This window comes from Lepidochelys kempii, chromosome 12, assembly GCF_965140285.1.
Source record: "Lepidochelys kempii isolate rLepKem1 chromosome 12, rLepKem1.hap1, whole genome shotgun sequence".
Lineage (NCBI taxonomy): Eukaryota > Metazoa > Chordata > Testudines > Cheloniidae > Lepidochelys > Lepidochelys kempii.
The window spans coordinates 41616436-41639074 of NC_136391.1; the positions used below are offsets into that span (position 1 = coordinate 41616436).

The 22639-nt window shown below is 42.9% G+C and overlaps 1 protein-coding gene across 4 annotated transcripts in view; it reads left to right on the forward strand.

Annotated features, from left to right (window-relative positions):
- NFAT5 (nuclear factor of activated T cells 5) overlaps positions 1-22639 on the forward strand; it is a 150540-nt gene that overhangs the window by 114294 nt on the left and 13607 nt on the right. For all 4 annotated transcript variants that reach the window (XR_013634503.1, XM_073308338.2, XM_073308337.2 and 1 more), the window contains exons 10-13: positions 53-130; positions 13132-13280; positions 15402-17823; positions 22074-22320. Coding sequence is in view for 3 of the 4 variants with exons in the window: in XM_073308338.2 (XP_073164439.1) it covers positions 53-130; positions 13132-13280; positions 15402-17823; positions 22074-22312 (2888 nt within the window). In the remaining variant the exon portion in view is untranslated. The remainder of the gene's footprint in view (positions 1-52; positions 131-13131; positions 13281-15401; positions 17824-22073; positions 22321-22639) is intronic.

Here is a 22639-nt window from a genome sequence, read left to right on the forward strand (position 1 = left end):
TGACAATGCTTTCAACATACCTGACATTCAGCAATGTCTTTTGTCTCAACAGCTGGTACTCTGAATATTAATGTGAAGAAAGAAATCTCCAGCCCAGCACAGCCTTGCTCTTTTGAAGAGGCTATAAAAGGTACTAAATTGATTCTTATCAATGTTGTTAATGAGTGAGCTATAACTTCCTCCATCATTCCTGTCCAGATTGTACACTGAAGGAGATAGGGGTCCCATAGAAATAGTTTGTGATTATATCATTAGACTGTATGCATATAACTTTTTTTCTTTTCTGACTTTGAAGACTTCACCCTGCAACTACAGTGTTTTTATATATATATAAATAAACACGGATTAATGTAGAGCAAAAACCATTCAGAAGTTTTAAAAAAATCCATCTGGACTCTTCCTTTAGATGGCCCTATGTTCCACTCTTTCTTTAATATGCTTCCAAGGGATGAGGATGAGAGAAAACGACGTTTCTGTCACTTACACAATTAACATGGGAATTATTACAGGGAATTTAGAAAATATAAGAGAATTAATTTATGCAAGATAAAATTTAGAAGACTAAGGCCTAGTCTACACTACAGGGTGTGGCTGAATTTAGCTGTGTTAGGTGTATTTTAAAATGAATGCGTCCATACAACCAACCCCATTCCGTCGATTTAAAGGGCTCTTAAAATCAACTTCTGTACTTCTCCCCGGGAAGGGGAGAAGCACGAAAATCGACCTTGCTGGGTCGAATTTGGGGTAGTGCGGACGCAAATCGACAGTTGTGACCGCTCTGGACAGCACTTTGAATTCCGATGCACTAGCCAGGTACACAGGAAAAGCCCCGGGAACTTTTGAATTTCATTTCCTGTTTGGTCAGCGTGGCAAACTCAGCAGCACAGGTGACCATACACTCCCCCCAGAATTGCAAATAAGCTGCAGCATGGACCAAAAGGGAGACACTGGATCTGATTGCTGTATGGGGAGAAGCATCTGTGCAGGCAGAACTCCAATCAAAAAGAAGAAATGCAAATATATTTGCCAAAATCTTACAGGGCATATTGGAGAGAGGCTACAACAGGGGGACACAGCAGTGCCGCATGAAAGTTAAGGAGCTGAGGCAAGCGTACCAAAAGACAAAGGAGGCAAACGGTTGCTCTGGGTCAGAGCCCCATACGTGCCGCTTCTATGATCTGCTGCATGCCATTATAGGAGGGGACCCTACCACCACCCCACCACTGTCTGTGGACACCTGCAAGGGGGGAGTCTCACGCAACAGGGAGGAGGATTTTGTGGATGAGGAAGAGGAGGAGGAGAATGCACAGCAGGCAAGCAGTGAATCCATTCTCCCTGGCAGCCAGGACTTTTTCATCACCCTGAAGCTAATGCCCTCCGAAGGCAGGATCCCCAACCCTGAAGCTGGAGAAGGCACCTCTGGTGAGTGCACGTTTGTAACTACAGTACAGGGTTTAAAAGCAATAGTGTTTAACGTTTGATTTGCCCTGAAGAATTGGGATGCATTCACAGCCAGTACAGCTATTGGAAAAGTCTGTTCACATGTCTGGGAATGGAGCAGGAATCCTCCAGGGACATCTCCATGAAGCTCTCCTGGAGGTACTCTGAAAATATTCTGGAATCATTGCAGCACAAAGCATGGCAGTGAATGGTCCTGGGTTTTGGTCACATTCAAGCAACATTTGGTCTATATCTTTCTGTGTTAGCGTCAGGAGAATATCATTCATGGTCACCTGGCTGAAATAGGGGAATTTTTGTAAGGGAACAATAAAAGGACCCCGTTCAGGCTGGGCTATTTGCGCTTGGTTAAAAGGGATCATCCCGGAGAATAGCCAAGCGGTGGGGTGCGGGTAGGTGTGTGCTGCACATCTGCCCGAAAACCGCAGCCCCTTCTTTTAAATGTGAAACCCAACCCATTGCTTGCTACGGGAAAGGATGGCACTGCAGTTTGAAACCATTCCCACCTGTTATGTGTAAGAAGCCAACCCCGCGTACCCTTTGACTTACCGTGGCTGCATGGAAACTTTTCTGTTGCCCAGCTGTTTGTGATGTCACCATATCAGCAGGCGCTCAATATAAAAGGCAAAATGCGACCTTGTACGTAAAGCACATGTGCTGTCTGCTGCGAATTGCTTGATTCACTGTGAAAGAGTCTCCCTTTTGTTCTCAGAAATGAATCATCTTAAATTTTACTCTCCCTTTTTACCTCCCCCCAGGTACAACTGTTTCTAGGCTCCCCCTATCATCTCCACCCCTGAAGTTATCGCAGATTAGAAGGTGAAAAAAACGCACTCGCGATGACATCTTTTCCGAGCTTATGCAGTCCTTCTGCACTGATAGGGCACAGCTGAATGCATGGAGGCATTCAGTGATAGAGGCTAGGAAAGCATTAAGTGAGCGCGAAGAACAGAGGCAGGAGGCAATGCTAAGGCTAATGGGGGAACAACGGACATGATGAAGCATCCGGTGCAGCTTAGGAAAGTCAACAAGAGCACAGACCCCCACTACATCCATTGTACAACCGCCTGACCTCCTCCCCAAGTTCCATATTCTCCTCACCCAGATGCCCAAGAACGTGGTGGGGGGAGGCTCCAGGTGCCCAGCCACTCCACTCCAGAGGATGGCCCAAGCAACAGAAGGCTGTCATTCAAACAGTCCGATTTGTAGTGTGGCTACAATAAGCAATGTGGCCTTATCCTTCCCTCCTCCCTCACCCCACCCCATCCAGGCTACCTTGTCAGTTATCTCCCTTTTTTTTTAATTAATAAAGAATGAATGCATGGTTTTAAAACAATAGTTACTTTATTTCGAAGCAGGGAGGATGGTTGGCTTACAGGAAATTAAAATTAACAAAGGGAGTTGGTTTGCATCAAGCAGAAATACACACAACTGTCACACTGAAGCCTGGTCAGTCATGAAACTGGTTTTCAAAGCCTCTCTGATCTGCAGCACGCCTTGCTGTGCTCTTCTAATCGCCCTGGTGTCTGGCTGCTCAAAATCGGATGCCAGGCGATTTGCCTCAACCTCCCACCCCACCATAAACGTCTCCCCTTTACTCTCACAGATATTATGGAACACATGGGAAGCAGCAATAATAATGGGAATGTTGGTTGCGCTGAAGTCTGACAGCTCCAGCGAGCTTTTAAATGTCCAAAGGCACATTCTACCACCATTCTGCACTTGCTCAGCCTATAGTTGAATGAGTGAGGCAACCTAGTGACAGTGGTTGTGGAAAAAGCTAATGTACTCAATGCTTTTTTTGTCTCTGTCTTCACTAACAAGGTCAGCTCCCAGACTGCTGCGCTGGGCATTACAACATGGGGAATAGATGGCCAGCCCTCTGTGGAGAAAGAGGTGGTTAGGGACTATTTAGAAAAGCTGGACGTGCACAAGTCCCCGGAAAAATCATGGAGTAGGTCCTCAAAGAATCAATCCTGAAGCACTTACATGAGAGGAAAGTGATCAGAAACAATCAGCATGGATTCACCAAGGGAAGGTCATGCCTGACTAATCTAATCGCCTTCTATGATGAGATTACTGGTTCTGTGGATGAAGGGAAAGCAGTGGATGTATTGTTTCTTGACTTTAGCAAAGCTTTTGACACGGTCTCCCACAGTATTCTTGTCAGCAAGTTAAAGAAGTATGGGCTGGATGAATGCACTATAAGGTGGGTAGAAAGTTGGCTAGATTGTCGGGCTCAACGGGTAGTGATCAATGGCTCCATGTCTAGTTGGCAGCCGGTGTCAAGTGGAGTGCCCCAGGGGTCGGTCCTGGGGCCGGTTTTGTTCAATATCTTCATAAATGATCTGGAGGATGGTGTGGATTGCACTCTCAGCAAATTTGCGGATGATACTAAACTGGGAGGAGTGGTAGATACGCTGGAGGGGAGGGATAGGATACAGAAGGACCGAGACAAATTGGAGGATTGGGCCAAAAGAAATCTGATTAGGTTCAATAAGGATAAGTGCAGAGTCCTGCACTTAGGACGGAAGAACCCAATGCACAGCTACAGACTAGGGACCGAATGGCTAGGCAGCAGTTCTGCGGAAAAGGACCTAGGGGTGACAGTGGACGAGAAGCTGGATATGAGTCAGCAGTGTGCCCTTGTTGCCAAGAGGGCCAATGGCATTTTGGGATGTATAAGTAGGGACATTGCCAGCAGATCGAGGGACGTGATCATTCCCCTCTATTCGACATTGGTGAGGCCTCATCTGGAGTAGTGTGTCCAGCTTTGGGCCCCACACTACAAGAAGGATGTGGATAAATTGGAGAGAGTCCAGCGAAGGGCAACAAAAATTATTAGGGGTCTGGAACACATGACTTATGAGGAGAGGCTGAGGGAACTGGGATTGTTTAGTCTGCAGAAGAGAAGAATGAGGGGGGATTTGATAGCTGCTTTCAACTACCTGAGAGGTGGTTCCAGAGAGGATGGTTCTAGACTATTCTCAGTGGTAGAAGAGGACAGGACAAGGAGTAATGGTCTCAAGTTGCAGTGGGGGAGGTTTAGGTTGGATATTAGGAAAAACTTTTTCACTAGGAGAGTGGTGAAACACTGGAATGCGTTACCTAGGGAGGTGGTAGAATCTCCTTCCTTAGAAGTTAAGGTCAGGCTTGACAAAGCCCTGGCTGGGATGATTTAATTGGGGATTGGTCCTGCTTTGAGCAGGGGGTTGGACTAGATGACCTCCTGAGGTCCCTTCCAACTCTGGTATTCTATGATTCTATGCTCCTTACTACTGTCCAGGCTGGCTGTGTACGGTTTCGTGAGCCATGGGAACAAGGAGTAGCCTGGGTCCCCAAGGATAACTATTGGCATTTCAACATCCCCAATGGTAATTTTCTGGTCTGGGAAGTAAGTCCCTTCTCACAGCTGCTCGAACAGCCCAGAGTTCCTAAAGATGCAAGCGTCATGCACCTTTCCCGGCCATCCCACGTTGATGTCGGTGAAACGTCCCTTGTGATCCACCGGTGCTTGCAGCAGCATTGAGAAGTACCCCTTGTGGTTTACGTACTGGTTGGCAAGGTGGTCTGGTGCCAAGATAGGGATATGAGTTCCATCTATCATCCCACCAAAGTTAGGGAAACCCATTGCAGCAAAGCCATCCACTATGACCTGCACATTTCCCAGAGTCACTACCCTTGGTAACAGAATGTCAATGATTGCATTGGCTGCTAGGATCACAGCAGCCCCCACAGTAGATTTGCCCACTCCCAATTGATTCTCAACTGACCGGTAGCAGTCAGGGATAGCAAGCTTCCACAGGGTTATCGCCACTCGCTTCTCAACTATCAGGGCAGCTCTCATCTTGGTATTCCTGCGCTTCAGGGCGGGGGAAAGCAACTCACGGAGTTCCAGGAAAGTGGCCTTACGCATGCGAAAGTTTCACAGCCACTATGAATCATCCCATACCTGCAACACTATGTGGTCCCACCAGTCTGTGCTTGTTTGCTGGGCCCAGAATCGGCATTCCACTGTATCAGCTCGCCCCACTGCCACCATGATGTCCCAGTTGTCACAGCCCGTGCTTTCAGGAACGTCTTTGTCTATGTCCTCATCAAAATTGTCCTCATGCTGGCGTCTCTTAGCCCGGTTCTGCATATACTTCAGGATAATGTGCAAGATGTTTACAATGCTCACAACAGCAGCAGTGAGCTGAGCGGGCTCCATGCTTGCCGTGCTTGCGTCTGCAGGAGAGCAGAGTTGCAGCGGAAGTGGTGGATGACGGATGCCACAAGAATAGATATTTATACAGAATGATGAGAGGACCTGCGAGGTGGATTCATGGCACCAGGAGAGCAGAGTTGCAGCAGAAGCGGTGGATGACGACAACATGGAGAAATTTGCTATTGAGACTGAGCTCATTTACAAGAGCAGAAGAGCAGAGTTGCAGCGGAAGCAGTGGATGATGACAGTTAGCAGTCGTACTGCATCGTCTGCTGACAGCAGCACCCAGGACACAACAGCAGTGGTGATGGTGAGCTGAGCTGAGCGGGCTCCATGCTTGCTGTGGTATGGCGTCTGCACGGAAAAAAGGCTTGAAACGATTGTCTGCCGTTGCTTTCACGGAGGGAGGGGTGACTGATGACGTACCCAAAACCACCCGCAACAATGTTTTTGCCCCATCAGGCATTGGAAGCTTAACCCAGAATTCCAGTGAGCAGCGGAGACTGCAGGAACAGTGCGATAGCTACCCACAGTGCACCGCTCCGTAAGTCGATGCTAGCCACGGTAGTGAAGACGCACTCTGCGACTTAATGCGCTTAGTGTGGACATATGCAATTGACTGTATAAAATCAATTTCTAAAAATCGACTTCTATAAAATTGACCTAATTTCATAGTGTAGGCATACCCTAAGAAGAACTAAGTTTAACATCAATCCCCTCTTAATATTCTAGCTTTGAATGTTACCTTAGGGCTGAAGTTACATTGTGACCATATTGTAAGCTGAGTGGGGGCTGTTCTGTAGCGGCCTAGCAGAGCTTTTATATCTGGTTTCACTGGGGAAGTTGAGAATACTAATTATTTCTAATATTCTTCACTCATTTTCTCCAGTGTCGGTTGTGTGATTAATACTGCTTAATTGGGACGTTTGCGTCACTTGGCTCATGAGATAAACTGCAAAATTCCCCAGTTTTGAAGTGGGAGGTGTATTTAAATTGTACGTATTGGAACATAGTAAAGGGGGGGGACATTTCTTATTCATTTGTTAAAACTAGTGTGCCAAGGTTAATGGAAATTTCCATAACCTGCTCTGATAAAGACAGTTTGAAAGGAGAGCAGATTAAACAATGTGATCACAAGTTTGATAAGAATCCATAGCTCCAGGTTAAAATGACAAAGCTGATATTTAAAGTTAATAGTTTTACATTTGGGCCTTGGCAGTTGATGTGCTTAGAAACCAAATGGACACTTTTGACCAATCAGCAAGGATAGAACAATATGTAATGGGGTTTAAACTTGCAGGGAAAACGTAGGGAAAGACTTTGAAGAACCTTTATGACAATCAGGATCTGGTTGAAAATCTGAAAGTGGAAGGCAGCTTGGCTGAAAATGATCATGAAATGGTAGAGTTCAATGTTCTAAGGAGTAATAGGAAGGAAAACCGAATACAGACAGTGGACTTAAAGAAGGCAGGCTTTAGCAAACTCAGGGCATTGGTAGGTAAGATCCCGTGAGAAGCAATTCTAAGGGGAAAAAAGAGTTCAGGAGAGTTGGCAGTTTTTTAAAGAGACGCTATTAAGGGCACAAGAGCAAACTATCCCACTGAATCGGAAAGATAAGAATTATGGCAAGAGACCACCCTGGCTTAACCAGGAGATCATCAACAACACTGAAACTCAAAGTCATACAAAAAGTGGAAACTAGGTCAAATTATGAAGGATAAGTACAAAAAAGCAATGCAAGCATGCAGTAACAAAATGAGAAATGTCAAGGCAAAAATTAGATTAAACTAGTTAGGAGTGTAAAGGGTAATAAGAAAATATTTCACAAATATATAAGAAGCAAGAGGATGACCCAGGACACGGTGGGCCCATTACTCAGTGAGGAGAGAGAGACAGTAACAGAAAACACAGCAGTGGCTGAAGTGTTAAATGCTTTTTTTTGTTTCAGTTTTTGCCAAAAACGTTAGCAATGATAGGATAACTGACATAGTGAACATCAGTGTAAATGGGGTAGGGTCTCAGGAAAAGAACAAATTAAGAATTATTTAGGGAAGTCTACACTACTGCTTAAATCAATCTAATTTACTTTGCTCAGGGATGTGAAAAAAGCCACCCCCCTGAGCAATGTGAGTTACAGAGACCTAAGTGCTGTCCATACTGGCGCTATATTGCCGGGAGACGCTCTCCCGCTGACAAAGCTTCCGCCTCTCGTGGAGGCAGAGTAATTATACCAACAGGAGAGTGCTCTCCCATCCGCATAGAGCGTCTTCACTAGACCTGCTGCAGTTGCGCAAATGTAGCACTTCTAGTGTAGACCTGCCCTTAGATAAGTTAGATGTCTTCAAGCTGACAAGGCCTGATGAAATATATCCTAGAATACTTATGGAACTGGTTCAAGAGATCTCTGAGCCATTAGTGATTATTTTTGAGAACTCCTGGAAGACAGGAGAGATCCCAGCAGACTGGATAAGGGACAAATATAGTATCTACCTATAAAAAGGGGAATAAGGACAACCCAGGAAATTATAGACCAGGCAGCTTAAGTTCGGTATACAGAAAGATAATGTAGCAGATAATCAAACAATCTTTTTATAAGCACCTAGAAGAAAATAAGGTAGTAAGTAACAGTCAACATGGATTTGACAAGAACAAATCATGTCAAACCAACCTAATATCCTCCTTTGACAGGGTAACAAGCTTTGTTGTTGAGGAGGAAGTAGTAGATGTAATATCTCAACTTTAGTGAGGCTTTTGTTATTGTCTTACCTTCTCATAAACAATCTAGAGAAATACAGCCTTGATGAACATACTATAAGATGAGTGCACAACTGGTTGGAAAGTAGTTGTCAGTGGTTGACTATCGAGCTAGAAGAGCATAGTGAGTGGGGTACCGCAGGGCTCTGTCATGGGTCCGGTTCTATTCGGTATCTTCATAATGATTTGGATAATGACATAGAGATAAAGTTCACTGATGATACTAAACTGGGAGGGTTGCAAGTGCTTTGAAGGACAGGAGTAGAATTCAAAATGAACTTAACAAACTGAAGAAATGGTCTGAATTAGGATGAAATTTAATAACAAATGCAGAGTATTGTACTTAGGAAGGAATAATCAGTTGCACAAATGGGAAGGAGGACTTTAGAAAAGGATCCGGGGGTTACTGTGAATCACAAACTAAATATGAGTCAACAATGTAATGCTGTTGCAAAAAAAAAAAAAAAAACTAAAAGCAAACATCATTTTAGGCTATATTAGCAGGAGTGTTGTAAGCGAGACACAAAGTAATTCTTCTGCTCTACTCAGCACTGATAAGGCTTTAAATGGAGTACTGTGTCCTGTTCTGGGTAACACACTTCAGGACAGATTGGAGAAAGTCCACAGGAGAGCAACAAAAATGACTAAAGGTCTAGAAAACATGACCTACAAGGAAAAATTGAAAATATTGGGTTTGTTTAGTCTGGAGAAGAGAAGACTGAGTGGGGACATGATGATAGTTTTCAAGTATGTAAAAGGTTTTTATAAAGAGAAGGGTGATAAATTGTTCTCCTTAACCACTGAGGACAGGATAAGAAATGGTCTTAAATTGCAGCAAAAGAAATTTTGGTTAGACATTAGGAAATACTTCCTAACTGTCAGGGTAGTTAAGCACTGAAACAGTTTACCTAGGGAGGTTGAGAAATCATTGTCATTAGAGATTTTTAAGAATAGGTTAGACAAACACCTGTTAGGAATGGTCTAGAAAATACTTAGTCACTCCTCAGTGCAGGGGACTAGACTAGATGATCTATTGAGGTGCCTTCCAGTCCTACGTTTCTATGATTCCAGGTTTTTTTGCTCTGGCTCCACAAGAGAGAGAGGAGCCAAAAAAATGTCTAATTCATCACCTATGTCTAAGTTCCCTCTAAGCTGCGCAGTTGCGCAGCAGCCTATTAAGCGCTGCGCAGGGGAGAGATGCCTCTCCCCCAGCCCTGGATCTGCTGTAGCAGGGAGAGGCGCCTCTCCCTGCCAGCCCCAGCCCACTCCTGGACGTGCTGCGGCCAGGGGGGTAGTCCTCTCTCCCCGCTGTAGCCCTGGGGTAGCCTACACCCCAAACTCCTCCTCCCTGGCCCCACGCCAGAGCCCACACCCCCAGCTGGAGTCCTGACCCCCCACGCCCTAACCCTCTGCCCCAGCCCTGAGCTCCCTCCACACTCCGAACCCCTCGGCCCCACCTCCGCCACATGAATTTTGTTATGTTCACCAATATGGAGGTGATGTGCAAACTATTTCATAAACTGGGCCATCCCTAAATAGCACACAGCTGTCTAAGGCATGAGAAATAATCAAAAAAAATCCAACCCCCCAGAAGTTCATCTCTCCAGGGGCTCTTCAAAAGCACTTGACTCACTTGCCCTGTGTTTCCTATCAGCAATCAAATTTCCTCTCAGTTTGGCTGTCTCAGGCCCTAGCTATTCAGGTTCCTCCAGCCCTGAGGGAGGGGTGCATTTTCTGGAGTTTGAGCAGCCCTGGATTGAAGCTACTTTTCATTTGAGTCCTTAGTCCTCGACCGTAACCCTATCCTTACTGAATTTGATTGACAGCTTAAGCAGTTGTACGCCCAACGCAGTCCATTAACCCCTTTCTGGGGTTATTGGTTTATAGACCCTAAAACCCACTTCCAACTCAGGATCCTTCTCTGTAGTCCAGAGCTGTGGTCTGTGTCTAGGTAGCATTCAGACTGGATCACCCCAGAATGCATTGCACATCAGTCACAGGGAATGGTACAAATGACTTGAAGAAATGGTTGCCGAATTGTTTGTGTACATGGGGTGCTGCCATTGTCACCCTACACCGAGAAGGCTGATGACATAGTGGAAAAACACCTGCACCCAGTTTAAACTAACACTTCAACCATTGCGATACAAACAAAGCAAAAAGTCCTAGTGTGGATGTATTCATTGTGGCTACACGCAGAAGCTTGGTACCGTAAACGGGATGGGTAAACTTTGTTTTAGGGCAGGAAGGGGCAAAGGCCCTGAAGTTCTATAATCTGCGTACAGCAATCCTATGCAATGTGTATTCATATTCTAAAAAGTAGCAACATCATACTTTCTTCTATTGAGGTTGTTAAACATTCTTCCTCTGTTAAATCATTAACCCTCTGCTTATGCAAAACATCTTTCTTGCGCTCTCAATGCAAAGGACCTGAGAAAAAACTTTCTCATAAATCCAAGTGGCCATTAATGTCTTGAACATGTCAATTCACTGAGTCCATGATTTTTATTTATACCCTTCTCTCTCCCCTTTGTGATGTATCCTGGCTATTTAAATCCTCTTACTTGCTACTAATCTTTGCAGTTATTGTTCTCTGTAAGTGGCATCCCTGCCAAATGGAGTGGGCTGGTGGAGTCAGGGACAAATCCACTGAGCGTTACACATAATGTTAAATAACTAGCTGCCAGGCTTTGCCATGCTCATCACTGAAGGCTTTATTGTTTCTCACAGATATTTATGCACATTACTCATGGGATTCTTTCCATTCCAAACTTAACCTTTCCATTTATTGAAAAAGAAAAACATCGAATCCACAATTCTAACATTTTGAAAGAATGCTGGAGTTCTGACCCATGTCAGTGCTGTGCAGAAGACCAACTTTCAAGAGTTGAATCTTGGGGCATCCTTTAAAACTTGGAAAGGGTGTTCATGTGTGTGGACCCACAAGATTTGGGACTCTGGCTAAAGAACTGCTCTATATCTGACATTGCCTCCATAATGCTAAGTTTATTCTGAAATTGTTGGTGATGGTGTCAGTCTCCAGATCCTGTGCTGAGTGTGCTACATAACTACCTAAATAGTGCAGTATTGGTTGAGAGAGTACAAATGTAAAGAAATACTAGCGCTAAGCATAAAGAAATATTGTGATATTTTACTACTTTTTCTAATTGCTCCCAATTTCTTCTGTTGGTTTCCAGCCAAATTTTGTTGAAAAGTTCAAGAAATATACCTTTGATTGTGAACCAACATACCATTGTTTGTGTTTAACCCATACATCATTGGGATTTAGAATTACCTTTGTACTAACATGGTTGTTGATCTGCCATTTCTTCAAAAATGCATTAAGAACTTTTCATTGTTCCTGAGAAGCACGAGACTAAAGTTGAAAGATAAGTTTCTAAATCCTGCCTTTATATCATAAAGAAATCCTGATCACAAATAGTTATGTTTAAATGCTATATCTCTATCAAATTGGCCAAAACGTAGCCATTCTGAGATGAAAATAATGTTTTGAAACTCTTGTCTCACTTAAACCGTATTCCCTGCTAACTGGCCAATATGTAAATCCTGTGGTTTGTTTCCGGAGACATTCCAAAACTGAGCAGACGGAAAGAGGGAGGAGAGCTTATTTGGCTATTTATACACTATGTTTAACTAGTGGCTGAGGATTTATTATTCAAGATACAAAATGTTCTTCTGGGAGAGAACCTCTGATCTTTTGCAGAGTAAGTGTACTACGAACATGGAGTAGGACATGAAAGCATTGTCCAGGGCACTTTGCAGAGGCTCTTCATAGTCAGTATCATGCTGTGCTGTGTGTACATTACAAACAGGAAAATTGTTTCATAGCCTTGATTTTGGGTCTGGGATGATAAGAAATGCAAAAGATAACAGCCCTTTGATAAAAAGATTAGCACTTCATTGAATTCAGGCTTCATATATTTTACTTCTTGGTCTGAGACTTGCAGTTTCAGCAAACTTTTGAAATTAAGTAATTCCCTTTTATTCACATCCAAAACCATCAGTTCGTGTTAGGCACAATTTGCAACTAGATTAGAAAGGATTTAGGATTGAAAAAATGTCATTCCTCAAGAAGCTGCCCTCTAAGTTTAGAAACATTTAGATGACAAATTGGATCTTATTTACGTACTGCATCATAAAGCTGATATATAGATTGGGTCAAGATTTTTGTTTTATAGTGCTTCATCCCAATGAAGACTTAACCAAACTGCTTTGTGAACTTGCCATTGTGAAAACATATCCTGAAACCGGATTGTTTCATATTGCGATCTCAAATGCAATACAGTTAAGTTATTGCAATCTGGAAAATCATTTCTTGAGCCTAGAAGTTCGTAATTTAGACAATTTAAGTATGGGTTTGCTTGGGTATGCTGGTCTAGAAATGTACTCTTGCGTGAAATGCAAAGTATAGCATTGCTGTTTGTTTAAAATCCTGTTTATCTGACACTACAGTTGTTTGATTTATTGGGTTCAATGTGTGTTCCAAGATCGTTTCAAGGTTTCTGATTTTTATAGTGCTCTCTCTCCTTTTAGTATGCCATCTCTTGTGAGGAGGAAAGTTTATAGCATCCCAGCAAATCTGCACTGGAAAAGAGCCACCATCTCCCCAGTAGTCTGCAACTAAGGAATCAGTACATTGATTTTAGAGGCTATAATGCAGGATAACATTTTATCAACTCTTTGTTTTGCAGCAGTGGCAGCCACTGGCTGTAACCTGGATAAAGTAAATATTCTCCCTAGTGCCTTGATAACTCCACTTATGCCAACCAGTGTGATTAAGAATGAAGATGTGGCTCCAATGGAAGTTACAGCTGAAAAAAGATCTCCCACTATTTTCAAGGTAAGTTAAATTGTGATCCCACTATGCTGACTATCCAAGCTTTGGGCATGTCAGACTATTTCCTGGTAGTGTGCAGCAGAGGAGAGAAATAGGAGAGTGGTGAAAACTTCATAGCTCAAATCCAGACAAACCTATAATCCAGACATGCACATAAAGCAGAGTGATTCCCTTAAAAGTCATCAACAGGAGCTCTTACTCCTGCACTTGTCCATAGTGAACCAGACTGTGGAGCAGCACGGGTGTACAAGTTCTGTTAGTAGCCTGCTGGCCCAAGGCTCTGTTCTCCTGTTGCACTGTGTTCCGTCGTAAAATCAAACACAGCCAACCTCCAGAAAGCTCCTAATAGTGACCTGCCCTGAGCAGCAGCCTGTTCTGTTGATTTGGGAGAATGAGGAGGAGCAAAAAGGAAAAAAACGATAAATACACAGAGTGGGGGGAGAAAAAAAACCTACAGATAGGAAAACATGAGAAACCAGACAGAGTAAAGGAAAAAATTATGACCCAGTGCCAATACAGAGGCATGTGGAGGAGATAGTTACCAGTTTATCACTTAAGAAAAAAGTTGGGTAACCATGACCAATGGCTTATTTAGGATGTTTTGTTTGGGATGCCTTTTGGTTCTTTTCTAGGACAGTGGGAAATTTTCCTCCTAGAGTAATCTACATTCCCCAACTACGTGCAGGCAGGTTCATTTGTAAGGTATGAGTATCCGCTTTTGAGTCTCAAAACTGGACAACATAGCCAAATGAGAAATGCACGTAACCAAGACAAAGTAAGTAAAAGATAAGGAAAACAGCTGAGGAAGGGAAGCACTGCTACAGGAAATTTGTTGGTATAACACAAAGCTGGAGAATAGCTGAAAAATGTTAGTAGTATCACCATTGTATGGCTGCTTCTCTGTTATACAGCAGCACAATGAATACAGAACAGTTTTATTTATTTGCACCACAGTCAGTGAAACAAGGAACAGTCAGGATAAAGCCAGGACAAACATACATGCAAACCGATGACTTCATGGAGACTCGAGAAAAAGAAAATACTGCAAGCCATTCTACATTGCAACTATTTATTAAGTGACCTCAACAAACTCAAAATGTTCATACAGTTTAGGCACTCAATTCCACTTTTAGGCAACTTTATAAAAGTGACTAGATTTTCAAAGATGCTAAGTATCCACTATTCCCGCTGAAACCCAGGTGTGTTGTGCAGTGCTGCTGATCAGCTATGAAAATCAGGTCAACCAAATATGCAATTGTCTAAACTTTTTGCACCCAAGTTTGAAACTGTTGACCTATGTGTCTATGAAATGAATGCTACCACTTCCTGCTAAGAATTTAGACTACCTCCCACAAAGAAAAAAACTAAGACATGCTTCCCCCCCAGTCAGAACAAAAATCAACTGAAAAGTTAAGGGTTGCAAATCCATTTCTCTTACTGAATTAGCCTATCAACTTTTACTGTCAATGGCTCAAAAATAAAAACTGAGCAAGTTATTTTATCCTACATCTGGCTTACAGCTTCACAAATAGGAGTTTCCCACACTGATGCACATAAACCTTGCTTGCTATACTGGATCACACTCCTGGTCCATGAAGTCCAGTGTTTTGTCTACAATAGTCCACTATCTGATGCTTCAGAGAAAAGTGAATAAACCCCCACTTAATATATCTAGCTAATTCTGCAGAGTATATGGGTGAAAATCCCTTCCTGGTCCCATTCAGCATCAGTTTATGCAGTGAAACAGAAGGTTTGATCATCCTTATTTTAGCATCATAATAACAAATATTATTGGTTAAAATTTTGCATCCCCTTTTAAAATCAGCTACAGTATTTTCTGATCTCTTGTGGCAGTGCAAATCATCTTATTAACTATAACCACATCTTAAGGTTTCAGAGTAACAGCCGTGTTAGTCTGTATTCGCAAAAAGAACAGGAGGACTAGTGGCATCTTAGAAACTAACCAATTTATTTGAGCATAAATAAAATAAATTGGTTAGTCTCTAAGGTGCCACAAGTACTCCTTTTCTTTTTGCACATCTTAAGGCATCACTGAAGGTTTCTAAGCATGACCCGAGTAATCCTACACGCTTCTTAATGTGTACTGCTTTTTTTTCCCACCAGGCTACAAAGGTGGTAGGACCAACTCAACAAACATTAGAAAATATGTCCAGCATATCAGGAAATGCAACCTTTTCAACTGCTTCTTCTCATTTACCTTCTGAGAGTGAAAAACAACATCAGATACAGCCTAAAGTGTATAATCCAGAGACTCTGACTACTATCCAAACACAGGACATTTCACAGCCTGGTAGCTTTCCAGCTGTCTCTGCTCCCAGCCAGCTGCAGAATAGTGATGCACTATTGCAGCAAGCTACACAGTTCCAGACTAGAGAGTCCCAATCCAGAGAGGTGTTGCCGTCAGACAGCACAGTAGTTACTCTGTCACAGTTAACTGAGGCTTCGCAGCAACAGCAGTCAACGCTATCAGAACCAGCACAGACACTACAGCAACAGATTTCATCAAGTATTTTCTCACCTGCAAACAGTGTGAGTCAGCTACAGAACACTATACAGCAACTGCAAGCTGGAAATTTTCCAACCAGTACTGCCAGTGGAAGCAGTGGAAATGTTGATTTGGTCCAGCAAGTCTTAGAAGCTGAACAGCAGTTATCTTCGGTTTTGTTTTCTGGGTCAGATAGTAGTGAGGATGTTCAAGAGCAACTCAGTGCAGACATTTTTCAGCAAGTTAGTCAAATCCAAAACAGTGTGAATCCTGGGATATTTTCCTCATCAGAGACAGCAGTCCATTCCAGGCAAGAGAATCTTTTGTCTGGAAGAGCTGAAAATGTCCATCCACAGCCTGAGAGCTCATTGTCCAATCAGCAGCAGCAGCAGGCAATGGAGACTTCTGCAGCAATGGTGATTGGAATGCAGCAAAGTATGTGCCAGGCTGCAACACAGATGCAATCTGATCTTTTCTCCTCAGCAGCTTCAGGAAATGGAAACCTCCAGCAGTCCCCTGTTTACCAGCAAGCTTCCCACTTGCTAAGTGGGCTATCAACAAGTGAAGACATGCAGATGCAATGTGAGTTATTCTCCTCATCTTCTGGTGTTTCTGGAAATGAAACAACTACTACTGCTCAGCAGCAAGTCTCGACCAATGGCTCTACCATGTTTCAGACCTCGAGTTCTGCAGATGGAGAAGAAGCTTCAGGACAGAATAAACAGATGCAAAACAATGTGTTTCAGACCATGGTTCAGATGCAACACAGTGGGGAAAGTCAGCCTCAAGTTAACCTGTTTTCATCTACAGAAAACATGATGGCCGTTCAGGCAGGTGGAACTCAACAGCAGGGAGGTGGACTGTTCCAGCAAGGTGGGGAAATTATGTCTATTCAGTCAGGAAGTTTCATGCAGCAGTCCCCACATTCACAGGCTCAACTTTTTCACTCTCAGAATCCCATTGGTGATGATCAAAATATATCCCAGGAAACACAAGGGTCTATTTTTCGTAGTCCAAATTCCATTGTCCACAGTCAGACCACTTCCTCTTCCTCGGACCAATTGCAGCCTCCAATATTCCACTCCCAGAACGCCATGGGTGTATTGCAGAGCTCTTCTGTACCTCAAGACCAGCAATCAGCCAACATGTTCCTTTCCCAGAATTCAATGAACAACCCTGTAACTCAAGAAGAACAGATGTCATTCTTCACAACACAGAATTCCATTACTCCACTTCAGACAGCCACAAACACAGAGCAGCAAACTTCTTTCCAGCAGCAGGCACAGATACCCCACATTCAAAACCCTATGATTCCCCAAGATCAGCCCCAAGCTCAGCCCACTCAGCAGGGTTTGTTTCAGGCACAAGTATCACTAGGCTCCCTCCAATCTAGTACAATGCCCCAGAACCAACAAGGGGCTATCTTCCAGTCTCAACACTCAATGGTTGCTATTCAGAGTAGCCCTCCATCCCAAGAACAGCAGCAGCAGAACATGATGTTCAGTACTCAAAATACAAGTACAATTGCTTCTCAGAAGCAGACTATGCTTTTCAACCCAAATCAAAATCCAATCACTAATCAGGAGCAGCAGAACCAATCTCTTTTTCATGCACAATCCAATATGACGCCAATGAATCAAGATCAACAGCCCATGCAGTTCCAGAGTCAAACAACAGTGACTCCACTTCAGAATCCTGGGACCAGCCAGACAGAGACACAGCAGCCCACCATGTTTCATAACTCACCCCAGATTCAGTTGGTTCAAGGATCACCAGGTTCTCAAGAGCAGCAAGTCACCCTCTTCATCTCTTCAGCTTCCATGTCTGCCTTGCAGAATAGCATGAGCCAGCAAGAGCTGCAGCAGTCTCCCATCTACTCTTCTCAGAACAATATGACAGGTATTCAAGGAGCTGCTTCTCCTGCACAGCAACAATCTTCTTTGTTTCACAATACAGCAGGAAGTGCTATCAACCAACTGCAGAATTCTCCTGCTTCATCTCAACAAACTTCAGGAATATTCCTATTTGGGATTCAAAATAGTAAGTATTAAAAATCCTTGATTCTAATATTATGGTTGAGAAAAACAGCTACTTTGGAGGCTGCCAAATTACTTGTGTTTGTACAGCTCTGTAGAGGTGTAAAGTGCTAAGTGGTAATGGTTACAGTCCTTTTGTTGAAAGTGTTAGTCATTAAAGACAGGAAAGACATAAATTACACCCATGCCTTTTGAGAAACTTCTGTCACCTTCAATGGAACATGCAAAAAATGTACATGTGTATAAGCCAATACAGTTGCATTTCTGTTGGATATACACCATTTATCCCAAAATACTAAAGATTATCTATGAAACCATGGTGGTTGGAAAGGAAATTTTGTGCTCAATGTGAAAAATGAAATTGGTGCTCAGAGTTAGACTTTATAGAAGAGGATCTGTTCTAAATAATTAATTCATGCTTAGTACTTATATAGAGGTAATAAAAGGATGTGTTTAAAAAAGTCAGTGAAGTTATTTTTAAAAATAAAGAGCTCGTTAGTACCCCGTATTTTCTGCTTGTGAAGGTACTTATATACTCTAATCAAGTTATCTCTCAATCTTCTTTTTAATAAGATAAACAAACCCTCAAATTATTTTTGTGGTGATTTTCTGTGCTCTCTCCAGTTTGTCAATGTCCTTTTAAAAATGTAGACACCAGAATTGTCCCCAGTACTCAGATATCAGTTTTGCCAATGCCACGTTTAGAGGTAAAACTGACCCCTCTACTCCTACTTATTACTCCCCTGTTTATACATCCAGCAAATTAATTAGCCCCTTTTGGTCACAGCATCACACTAGGAGTTCATGTTGAATAGCACTGAGTTAGGTACCTATCCCTATGGAACCTCCTAGAAACAGCCCTATTCAGAGATGATTCCCCATTGATGACTACTTTCTGAGATCTGTCAGTTACGTTTGAAGGTTCCTTTAAGAATTCTGAACTTTCACCTTGAAGTTTGCAGTATTTTCTTCTTCTCTCTCACCCCATTACAAAAATAATTAGTCTTCAGATTTTACCTCAATGGGATATTCAACATTTTTCACTCCTCGTGTGTGCCAGTCCCTTTACTTCCATTTTTTGAACACTCACTATTAAAAGTAAAGAAAGTAGAAGAATAAAAAGGATGTTTCCAAACACATGGAAAACTAGTTATTCTGACTAATGCCAAAATTTGTTCTGAGAGAGAAGTATCACTGTATTCGGTATTTCCAAAAATAAGCTTGCCTCATTCAGTGCATAGGAGGGATAGTGATAAGAATCTTAAAGTTAAGTGTAAAAGGAGACAGATGTTTGATTTTCCTATATAGAGTTTGCTTTTTAAATAGTGGTTCTTACCTATGATACCCCTGCTGATAATGTGTTACGCTGTTTATCCTTTTGAGGCCTTGATTGTTACAGTCCTACTAATTTCAGAGTGGTAGCCATGTTAGTCTGTATTAGCAAAAACAACAAGGAGTCCTTGTGGCACCTTAGAGACTAAAAAATGTATTTGGGCATAAGCTTTCGTGGGCTATAGTCCACTTCATCAGATGCATGGAGTGAAAAATACAGTAAGTAGGTATAAGTATACAGTGCATGAAAAGATGGGCATTGCCTTACCAAGTGGGGGGTCAGTGCTAACGAGGCCAATTCAATCGGGGTGGATGTGGCCCATTCCCAACCGTTGACAAGAAGGTGTGAGTATCAACAGAGGGGAAATTATTTTTTGTCGTGACCCAGCCACTCTGTCTTTATTCAGGCCTAATTTGATGGTGTCAAGTTCACAAGTTAATTCCAGTTCTGCAGTTTCTCGCTGAAGTCTGTTTTTGAAGGTTTTTTTTGTTGAAGAATGGCCACTTTTAAGTCTGTTGTTGAGTGTCCAGGGAGATTGAAGTGCTCTCCTACTGGTTTTTGAATGTTCCAATTCTTGATGTCTGATTTGTGTCCATTTATTCTTTTGCGTAGAGACTGTCCGGTTTGGCCAGTGTACATGGCAGAGGGGCATTGCTGGCACATATCACATTGGTAGATGTGCAGGTGAATGAGCCCCTGATGGTGTGGCTGATGTGGTTAGGTCCTAGGATGGTGTCCCTTGAATAGATATGCGGACAGAGTTGGCAATGGGGTTTGTAGCAGGGATTGGTTCCTGGGTTAGTGTTTCTGTAGTGTTCAGGAACAGTGGATAAATGGCACAACTGATCTATTTAAACAACACACATCTGGTTCTGCATGTAGCCTAGTCATAGTAAGTTATACTGGTGTTAGCTAGTATTTGCTAGCATAAATTTCCTACCATGCAGTCTTCAGTGTTTCTGCAGGCTTCCTCTCTGTTTTGTAGTGTTACCTTAAATCAATCTCTCTCTCTCTCTCTCTCTCTCTCTCTCGTGTGTGTGTATGTGTGTGTATATATAATCTCGCTAGCAAATACCAACTAACTAATATAAAGTATTTAATTGCTCTGCAGTATGCTTTTCTCTAAAGCGCAGTTTGTGAAATTAAAATGAATACCTCTCAGGAAAAAGTACTGTGTTTTGCTGAGAACCTTGGTAGTGCTGATCCTGCTGTGAGTTTCCCCCACTGATTTCATTAGCAGGAACAAAAAAAAAAGGAGTACTTGTGGCACTAGACTAAAGACTAAACTAGACTAGGCATTAGACTAGAGACTAAACAAATTTATTTGAGCATAAGCTTTGGTGAGCTACAGCTCACTTCATTGGATGCATTCAGTGGAAAATACAGTCGGGAGATTTTATATACACAGAGAACATGAAACAATGAGTGTTTCATGTTCTCTGTGTACAATGGGTGTTTCATGTTCTCTGTGTATATAAAAATCTCCCGACCGTATTTTCCACTGTATGCATCCGATGAAGTGAGCTTTCATTTTATTTGAAAGCTCAAATAAATTTGTTTCATCTCTAAGGTGCCACAAGTCCTCCTTTTCTTTTTGCAGATACAGACTAACACAGCTGCTACTCTGAAACCTGTCATAAGCAGGAACAGGATTGGCCACTCTGCTATTTCTGTTATTTTTTTGATTCTATTCTCTTTTTCCATAATAAAATAACCAATTAAAATCCTTCAGCAATAGCTGATCGTCTTATCTAAACTGGGAAAATGAGTTACACTTGTCCATGATAGGAATTTTTTTCTAAACAAATGATAGCTAGCATTTTATAGTCGTAGTGTAAGCTGGGCAAGTTGTAGTTTTAACATGTTAGCTGGTCACGGTGAACAAAATTCTGCAGCCACTACTTCTCCCTGATGAGCTGCATGACTTGGGCCTGCAGTGCTTGATGCATCCAGTGACTCTGGTGGTGCTGCTGGGCCATACTTCTCCCACTGGGCTCAGTCTCGTAGCATTATTGTGCGCCAAATAAGCTGTCACGGCCGGGTTGTGGGTAGACAAACCTGGTGGTCAGAGCCGGAGTCCACACTCATGAGACGGGAATCAAGAGTCAGCTTAGTCAGGATACCGGGAAATCAGAAGCAGGAGACAAACTTGAGATCAGGACCCCAAGTTGGGAATTGGGGTCAGGCTGGGTCAGAATACCAGAAGTCACAGCCAGGAGACAAGCTGGAGATCAGAATCACATATCAGATGCCAGGAGTCATGCTGGGTCAGGATGCCAGAAAATCAGGTTGGGGGAGCAGGAAGCACAAGGCACACAGTCCAGAACAGGGAGGAGCCTCATTGTTCAGACCGCTTCCTGTTCCTGCTGTTGGCTTAAGTAGGGCCAGTGGGATAATCAGCTGCTCTGAATTTCCACTAATAGAGTAATTCAAGCAATACAGAACTGCATATGTCAGTAAAATCAAAGTTGTGTACATCTCCTCAATCAGGTTATTGACATGTTTTTGAATCTTTTGATCTTATGTGTAATTGATTTGTCCTTGTACACTGGCAAACTTGCATACCTAATTTATGCATGTGCAAAAGCATGTGTACTTTTGTGCATCCTCTTCTGCCGATTTGGACCTGAATAAAGATGTTTACACTAGTATGTTAACAAACTCCTTTTATGAGTGGATTTCCAAGTTTCAATATCCATGTGTGAAGACTTAGATTCTATTCCTTACTCTACTGCTAGCCTGATGGGTGACCTTGGGCAAGGCACTGCACTGTGTTGTGCCTCAGTTTCCCCACCCATCAAAGGGCATAACAATACTGACCTTTGTAAAGCACTTTGAGATCTACTAGTGAAAAGTGCTAGATAAGAGCTAAGGATTATCGTCATCATTTATTGTATTTATGTTCATTTCTTTCTTAACAGACTGTGGCCAGCTCTTAACCTCTGGACCATCTGCATTGCCAGATCAGCTGATGGCTATAAGTCAGCCAGGTCAGGCACAGAGTGAGGGGCAACCAGCAGTGACAACGCTTCTGTCTCAGCAGATATCTGAGAATTCTCCACTACCTTCGTCTATGACAACCAATCAGTGTATAGAGAAAATTGATGACTTGCTTGTGTCATTACAAAACCAGGGGAACAACATGACTGGCTCATTTTAATTGGCCAAGTAAGTAGTGACTTTGGGTCTGTGGGTGGTCTTGCAATGATATTTAGTAAGTTTTTATATATACCAAAGAACCTCTTGTTTTAACAGATGATGACTTTGCAATGCAGTCACAGTGCACGCAGAAATCAGTTAATATATCTCTATGCCCCTGAAGCAAGTATATAATTCAGGGGTGGGCAAACTTTTTGGGCAGAGGGCCACATCTGGGTGGGGAAATTGTATGTGGGGCCAGGGCAGGGGGTTGGGGTGCAGGAGGGAGTGCGGGGTGTGCGAGGGGTTGTGGTGTGCAGGAATGGGCTCAGGGCAAGGGATTGGGGCG